At 36.8% G+C, this 8862-nt stretch overlaps 1 protein-coding gene across 1 annotated transcript; it reads right to left on the bottom strand.

The window, feature by feature from the left end:
- Positions 1-4758: 4758 nt before the first annotated feature.
- LOC149196488 (UDP-glycosyltransferase 86A2-like) lies at positions 4759-6647 on the bottom strand. The gene is made up of 2 exons (XM_089403749.1): positions 6039-6647; positions 4759-5890 (listed from the first exon to the last, which is right to left on the bottom strand). The coding sequence occupies exons 1-2, from the start codon at positions 6565-6567 to the stop codon at positions 4971-4973; spliced, it is 1449 nt and encodes a 482-aa protein (XP_089259875.1). The 5' UTR covers positions 6568-6647; the 3' UTR covers positions 4759-4970.
- Positions 6648-8862: the final 2215 nt, after the last annotated feature.

Here is an 8862-nt window from a genome sequence, read left to right as displayed (position 1 = left end):
CTGCTTACCATTCAAAGACAGAGCACATTGATGTTCAGTATCACTTTGTGAGGGATATGATAGAAGACAAAAAGGTGTTGCTCGTAAGGTGGACAATTTGAAGAATATTGCAGATGCATGAACAAAATATGTGAACTCTAATAAGTTCTGTTGGTGTAGGTGTTGTAGGGTTGGATAAATTACTAAGCTCTCTTGTGGCCCCCTGTGGAAAGAAAACAACAAATGGGAGAATGTTGGGTTGCATTATATTATTTCCACAACTAGCTAACGTAGTTAACCAGGGGGTTAGTGGGGGGGCGGAGCCCCCCCTTTGTTGGGTCGATTACGTAGTGGGGGGTCACAGGGGAGCGGGTAGCCTCCATCTACGGGGTCTGAGGCAGCACCCTAGGAATATTTTTTTTTCGACCCTATATTAGGTTGCGCAGACCTACCTATGGTTTATGAATGGTTTTCAGTCCATGGTATTGGATGCTTCGGCATGTATAAATATGTATTGTAACATTGAAAGGAATATAATGAAAAATCAAGATGGTAGTCCCAGTTTTGGGATCTAGGGGAAAATCTCTATGTATATGTGTTTTATGTGTTATTCTCTTGCATTGTTTATTTTCTGTGTTTTAGAATTCATATGCAGGTAATTTCTGTATGGGCTTAAAACCTATGCCGCAAAGGTGTGTGATCATCCTTCGCATAACCCTAAGAAGCAGTCTCTATACTTACATGCGTCTATAACTACTGTGTTTTATAGTTCTCTGAATTATCTTAAGTGGTCGCCAATTCTATCATGCAATTTAAATTATCTTTGTGTAAACATATATCTCTACTTGCGCTCATATTAGAGAGGAAAACATATATATTCATGCATAAATTTAGCAATAAAACATAAACCTAATGCTCAACATAACATAATTGCATGCAATTGATAGAAGTAAAATACACAGCAATTTCATAATACTCTTCTTTATTGATGATCAAGATGTTCAGTATAGACTCTGACTACCCTACACACACAGCTATAGGGGTCTATGCACTCAGCTCCAGACTTCTGCCCTAGGCCTCTGCGCACTCAGTTGTAGAGCCTTCTTCCTACGCTAAGAGTCTCACTCTTAGCTCCTCTACAGACTCATCAATGACTAACACTTAACTGAATTGACCCCCTTAGACTCCTCTAAGATCTCCTCTTTATACAATCCCATGGTCTGTGTACCAAGGGCAGATCTCATTAAGCTGACACAACCTATATAGACTAAGGGCGAAAACCCTTTTCGACTATTGATATCTTCATGCTCTGTGGCCACAAAATGCAGAGACTTTACATTTCTTTATACAAATTTTTGGCCTTCTACCCCAAAACTTGGGCTTTTAACCCCAAAATTGACCCCAGGGGACCCATTTCCAACAGGGCAATGGAACAATTTGTTGACTTGATGGGCCCTAACCCAGGGTCAACATTTTCTCAGCCAAGAAAATCCCTACACTATTGGCCCTTTCGGCATCAATCCACGGAGCGCGGATTGAAGTCTCACCCGAAGCAGTATCGGGGGATGCAGGAATCAAGTTTCCGCACCCTCAGATGGTTGTGATGTCAGTTTTATACCTTAACTCTAACTTCACGCAGATCGATAAACCTATAGGCTTATTCATGTACTTCTCTATTAGTCTTTCAGAACCTCCACGAAGGTATGTGATCGTCCTTCACGGAACACTAACAGACGGTCTCGGCACTTACATGCCTCTGTAACTACTTTGTTGTATAGTTCTCTGAATTATCTTAAGTGGTCGCCAGTTCTATCATGCAATTTAGATTATCTTTGCGTAAACATATATATCTACTTGCATTTATATAACAGAGGAAAACAAATAGATTCGTGCATCAATTTAGTAATAAAACATAAACCCAGTGCTGAAAATAACATAATCACATGAAATTGACAGATGTAAAATACACAACAAATTCAGAATACTCTTCTTCATTGATGATCTAGATGTTCAGTACATACTCTGACTACCGTGCACACACAGCTGCAGGGGTCCGCACACTCAACTACGTAATTCTACCCTAGGCCTCTGCACACTCAGCTACAAAGCCTTCTTCCTACACTAAGACTCTCACTCTTAGCTCCTTTACAGACTCATCAATGACTCCACTTAACTGAACTGACCCCCTTAGACTCCTCCAATACCTCCTTTTTATACAATCCCATGGTCCGCAGACCAAGGGAAGATCTCATCAAGCTGACACAACCTATCTAGACTACGGGCGAAAACCCTTTTTTACTCTTGATATCCTTGCGCTCCGCGACCACAAATTGCAGAGACCTTACATTTCTTTATAAAAATTCGGGCGTTCTGCCCCAAAACTAATTTTTAATTTAATTAAAACCTAATAATACATATAGTTACATATATAATTTTAATTTCTATAATAAAATGAATATTAAGTTAAAGTTAGTCTTTATATAGAGAGAGAGAGAAAGAATATTTTTATTTATAATTGTATGTTTATTAATTAGTTTTACTTAATTTTTATTTTCTTATTAATTATAGGTTCTAAAATATCACAATTATGAATCTAACTTATTATTCCATGATAGAGGTGCCTTTAATGTTCTACATTGGGGTCATTTAGAATTATGGGTATGTGAGAGAAAATAGTGGTGAAGGGGAAGGTGCCTACGGGGATCTGTGCCCACGTCAACACGTTTAATTTAATGCCACCCAAGTGTGGTGGTTATATTGTCTACACGCTCAACCACACCTTATTTTGTCAAATCACTTTAAATGTAGGAAGGTGGTGGGAGAAGGGCATTCGTCTGACATTCTCCTGGTTCATAGTCATTGGCTTTTGAAATTGATCATGGATTCATTGCACATGAATTTGGTGTTTAATGTGGGTAATAACATTTGTGCTAGCACACATACCTGTCCCTTCTTCGCTCTTGATTGTTCGGGTGGTCTCTTCAACCCTTTTGATACCCATGTCATAAGTTCTCCCTATAAATACCCAAAGCTCGCCCTAGGGTGGCAGATTTTCTATGACATGGAGATTTTCCCAGGGTGGCAGGTTTTCTACAATGTCGTCAGGTTTGCAGTCATCTTCACACCCATACTCCATTATGGCTCCCCACTCTTGGCGCTCTACAAACTTGGTGAAGGTTCGTTGTTATATTTTCATCCTTTGTGCTTCAATGTTCATAGTCATTTCGATGTTTCCTGTATATCGTTTTGGTTTGGTAGTATGGCTGATTTTTACACATGCCCATGTTTTTCATCCTATTTTTACATAACACAATGGCAGGCCCTTCATTTAAGCTGGTCACTGTGTTACCTTCCGCTCCCTCCCAAATTGCTAAATCTCCAGATGTCTCATTCAATTGTTCGATCCTTTTATGTGGTGTCTCGTACCGGGGCACATTTTACATTTGGTTGTGAAAAAATCATGAGTCTAATATTCCTAACAATATTTTGCACAATCTCTATATGCCTTCCCTACCAACAACAACAGTGTCTACAACAAGAATACCTACAATGGTATCTAAGGCCAATCACCCTTTTAGTGCTTGACGACGCCTTTCTAACATAGCCAATTCACTCAAATTCCAATCCCTATCTACCTATATTTTCACCTCGCCATTATTATAAACCACGTGTTCCATTGTGGGTCACACCAACTATGTCTGGTCATACGCTAGTTTGGTAATCTTTGGTTATTATAAGTCCTTTCATGGCATTTAGGTTCAGTCAAGGTAGTTGTCGGGGTGGTGCAACAAGAGCATCCACTTCTTGATGTCGTTGTTTACTTGGCTGGAACTCTATCACTTACCATTTCGAACCTATACTGCCTAAAGCGAGGAACAATATCCTTCAACTGGGAGCAAGGGAATTTGGTGGCAGACCATATTTCTTTGATATTGAAATCATTGGAAACACCTTCAAGTGCACTCCCGAGCCTCAGAAGTTTCGCAAATGAAGACTTCACTTTCTCCATTTAGTGGCTTGACACCGTCAACTCGACACCAAGGCAACTCCAACGCTGGTTCTCAAGTCATAATATTAGACTAATACTTTATTATGTCATTTGGTCACTCACTTTTGTATGTGCTATGTTTAGTTCTCTTATGTTCTATGGTGATCCATATGTCTTAGAATTCTATATATGAACATTGTTTGCTTAGAATTCCCACCAAGCATCAATGCAAGTAACTGTAAATGGCTACATAATTAAACAATTTCCGTGTATTTTTTGATGTCCTTTTTGGCTAAACCTCAATGAAAGAGTAATGGTTGCTAAATCCAACTGTTTAGAGGACCCAGAGTTTTGGGAAAAGATTTTCTTAACGTCTTTATTTAACTTTTTAACTCATAAAAAAATATACTAATTTAAAACACTTCTCTTAAATTTTGTAAATACAAAACTAAAAATATAAAATAATTAAATATTCATTTATTCACTTCTCTTAAATTTTGTAAATACAAAACTAAAATGGTAAAATAAATAAATATTCATGTATTTATTTATTTTAATGATGTGAATAACCACCATCATTACTTAAAAAACATAAAAAATAAAAATTATATAAAACTTTAGGCTTGTGATAAACGAAAATAGTTATAATGATTCACTAGTAAAAGTCAGATTAATCGATTAAATCACCCTCCACTTAGATAGAAACGGAACGAAGCACATATTAGAATACCACGAAATTAAATTAAAGTCGTTTTAGTGTTTTGAAAACACACAGTTTAGATATAAAAACAGGATCAAATAGCGCTCAATTTCAATTTTTTTCCCTTCTGAATTTAAATAACTTCTAATTTATACAAAGAATTTTGTATAAATTCAACTAAAACATTTATAAACTCAGCTATAGCATTTATAAATTCAACTAAAACATTTATAAACTAAGTTAAAACATCATGCGTCGTACTAGTGATAAACATGTGTGAGATGGTTCACTATCATGATGCAGTTATTTACCGATACGGATCCCCTTCAAACCTTCTAGGAAGCTCTCAATGTTTATATCCGAAGATCCTCCTCTTCGCACCGCAGTCCTCGCACTGTCTCTTAGAGCCCCGACATTTTTCTTTACCTCCGCCCCTTCGTCACTGAACAATCTTCTGATAGTTCCGGAGATCTCTTTCCTTAGTATCAGTCCTTTTCCAGCGCTCAATCTGTATCCAATTTTCCATTCATCGGCCATGAGCTTGCTGTTGGTGAATTGATCATAACAAAATGGAAGCCCTACCATGGGAACTCCACCAGCTATGCTTTCAAGCATTGAGTTCCATCCGCAATGAGTAACGAATCCCGCAACGGACGGATGGGATAACACTTGCAGCTGATTGCACCATGGAACAACGAGCCCCTGCCCTTTTATCTCATCCAGAAAACCGTGGGGTAAGCAGTCTGAGACTGTTGAAGAGACTATGTCCGGACGAAGAGCCCAGAGGAACAACTGCCCGCTGTCCTTCAAACCCATCGCTATTTCCTCCAGCTGAGCTTTAGTCACATGAACGATACTCCCAAAGGAAACGTATAGAACCGAACGACTAGGCTTTGCATCCAGCCACTCGGAACAGTCACATTCTGTCCAAATGCTCGTTCCAACTCTCATGTCCTTGGAATGTTCACCGTTCAAAAAACCCGAGGGAAGCAACGGACCAACATGTAGTACCGGAGGGTTCAAATTCACTTCCTTTCTTTCCAGATCGTCAAAAGAATTGCCAAGAACCCAATCTGCTTGGCGACATACGTGAAAGGACCTATGCATCACATCAAGAATGTACTGTGACTCGGGGTCCGACTCACGCATGAAGGAGGGAAGATCTCTTGCTTCTAAGTTTGGTACGCCGGGAATAAAATCAATTGAAATGCTGCCCTCATCAGCTGCAGATAAATCGCACTGATGATAATTAAAATCCAAAATAAAATTAAACAAGATGCCTACTAATGAAGACCTGCTCAAATATATCTGCAAGCTTCTGTAAGCAGGATTTCAAACGAAAAATCTATTTAAATCACCCAGAAACCTTACCGGTTCCTTCATAAAGATTGCAACGGAGATCCTCCAGCAGATGTGCGTGATAGTGGATCGAATAAAGAAAGGTAGGCTGTGTCCAAAACAAAATCCAGGGAATACCTAATTTCTTTGTGACTTCAAATGACCAGGGAAGTGAACTATCAGCTATGACACAAGAAATTGCCGGCCCTGTCTTGTTGAGATTCTGAAGGAGTCGTTCCAACTCTCCTGCCATATTATCTACAGAGCGCGCAAAATCGATAAATCTGGCTGACCGATCGAAATCCAGAGGTAATCCATCAGAGATTTGAACAGAGCGAATATCAAGATCAACATTAAGCGCGTCCTTCTCAAGAGGGTCTTCTTGTTCAGCGCTGTGATTGTTAGCCTTAGTGATCTGCTGGTGCCTGTGGTGCGTGTTAACGAACGTGACTGTAACACCTTTGGAAGCAAGCTTCTTCGCGAACTGCATCATGGGAGTTATGTGACCCTGCATTGGGTATGGAAACAGGAGGGCATGCAAAGATTCCGGATTGCGAGCCATTGGATTGTTCGATTGTGAGCTACGGACTCAACGTTCCTAGGCTACGGACTAATTAACTCACACTCACATGTATTGTAATATAAGGATTGGGTGGAGTTAGTTTAGCGCATGTCACATGAGGGTATCTTTTTTTTTTAAGAGTGAGAATTCCGTGTATATCACAATCTCTGGTTATTTTACAATACTTTGACTCGATGCTTAGAGCGCAGCAGTGGCGTGCATTGAATCCGAAAATGTTGAAAAGCGAAAACCGTGCGATACAAGTAAAGTAAGGATTGGTTGGAATTAGTTTAGCGCCGGCATGTATTGTAATATAAGGATTGGGTGGAGTTAGTTTAGCGCCGGCATGTATTGTAATATAAGGATTGGGTGGAGTTACTTTAGCGGTCGCTTTCTTTTCACTAGAATCACTGATACGGTGATCTTTGTGGCAAGGCTCACTTATTGACCACACCATACACGACATGCACGAGGGTAATTTTTTTAAGAGAGAGAATTCCGTGTATATCACAATATCTGATACTGTGATCTTTGTCCCAAGGCTAGCTTATTGACCACACCATACACGACATGACCACACCATACACGACATGTCACAGGAGGGTATTTCTTTTTTAACAGAGAGAATCCCGTGTATATCACAATCTCTGATATTGTGATCTTTGTCGCAAGGCTAATGCATAATTTTAAAGTTTATTTTTCTAACCTATAAACATGGTGTGATATTCATAATGATGGAAAGGGTATCATAGGTAAGAAAACTATCAAAATGGTTTATTGGAAAGTTTATTTTATCTTTTTCATTTTTTATTTAGTAAAATTATATTTTAGATCTAATACTTTTGTGATTTATAATGTAGATATTATTTTTTCGGATTAATTGCATGGTTAGGGTATGATCGATGTTTTGAATCAACTAATATAGTTCATCCTCACCACAAGGTAAGAAATCAATTGATTTGAGTGAATAAATAGCATGGACTCATCATTGCCCAAAGTTGTTAATTTGTTAAATTGTTTAATAATTTAGATAAAAACTGGCTCTTATATAATAATTAAATATTTCATCTTGATAATATAAATTCATTATTTAATAATATTAAAATTTATAATAATATTATCTAAAATACTTAATTTTTATAGTTTGTTAGGGTTTGACTAATTAAATGGTTTAATATTTAGTTTGAAACTAGCTGTTATGTAGTAATTAAATATTTTATCTCGATATCATAAATTGATTATTTAATAATAATAAAAATATTATCTATAAATAATTAATTTATGAGAAATAATTTGTTAGAGTTGGATTAATTCAAGTTAAATTAGGTTAAGGACTTACTATTTGGAATAATTTCCATTAAAATATTTTGATATCATTATAATTTAATATTATTAAATTGTTAGAGGATAACCTATCTTTCTTAGATAAGAGGAAGGCAGAGATAAATTTAAAGGTTTACAATTTAAATTATATTATTAAAGAAATATTTTTTTTTCCAGTATTTATATAAAGAAGTATTTTTTATAGATAAATTTTTGTTGTTGTTGTAAGTTAGTTATGATTTTATATTACTTTGAATAAATAATTACTTACAGCCTAAGATAGATTCACATAATATATGGTACTTAGATATATTTGAAAATCACCTAATTAACTTAGAAATAGAGTTCTTAACTAGACTAGCTTGCCTACCTAGATAGAGAAAATCCAAAACAAACATCTTGACTAATTAGGTTACAAGAGAGTCTGTTAGAATTGTTATAGATGCTAATAGCTAAAAAATCTTTTGTCCAAATTATCATTCCATCTCCTAAGATAGATTCATATAATATATGGTACTTAGATCTACTTGGAAATCACCTAATGAACTAAGAAATAGAGTTCTAACTAGACTAGCTTTCCTACTTAGATACAAAAAATCCAAAACAAACATCTTGACTAATTAGGTTACAAGAGAGTCCACTAGAATTGTTATAGGGTCACCTCCCTCTTTATCACTAGTAGGGAAGTCCATGCCTATAAATTTCTTAGCAAGAATATATATGTTATTGCCAAGTTCTCTGAGTTACAATAGGAAAGCATCATTATTTAGTAGAATTTCAACTCATGCCTCATTTCTAGAGCCTTTCCCATGATGGTTTTAATTTTCAAAGAGGGATTGATTGGTTTCATACATTTGGTCTACGTAGCGCTAGTTTTTCTTAGATGTCATATCGCATGATCAATATTCTCCTCTATCTCTACATCAGATTGGAAATGTCATTCCACCTAAGCTTGTTTCCTTCGAAGTCAAT

Source organism: Pinus tabuliformis, chromosome 2_2 (assembly GCF_031772625.1).
Source record: "Pinus tabuliformis cultivar Carrire ecotype Pingquan chromosome 2_2, CPIR1, whole genome shotgun sequence".
NCBI lineage: Eukaryota > Viridiplantae > Streptophyta > Pinopsida > Pinales > Pinaceae > Pinus > Pinus tabuliformis.
Note: the sequence above shows the minus strand (reverse complement) of the source record. Positions and strands in the feature narration are given on the sequence as shown.

Bases quoted from the DNA above. Each gene is read 5' to 3' on its own strand.
- LOC149196488 (XM_089403749.1), bottom strand. From the start codon at position 6,567: ATGGCTCGCAATCCGGAATCTTTGCATGCCCTCCTGTTTCCATACCCA. The intron at 5,891-6,038 runs GTAAGGTTTCTG...ATTTATCTGCAG, and splicing joins CAATCTTTATGAAGGAACCG to CTGATGAGGGCAGCATTTCA.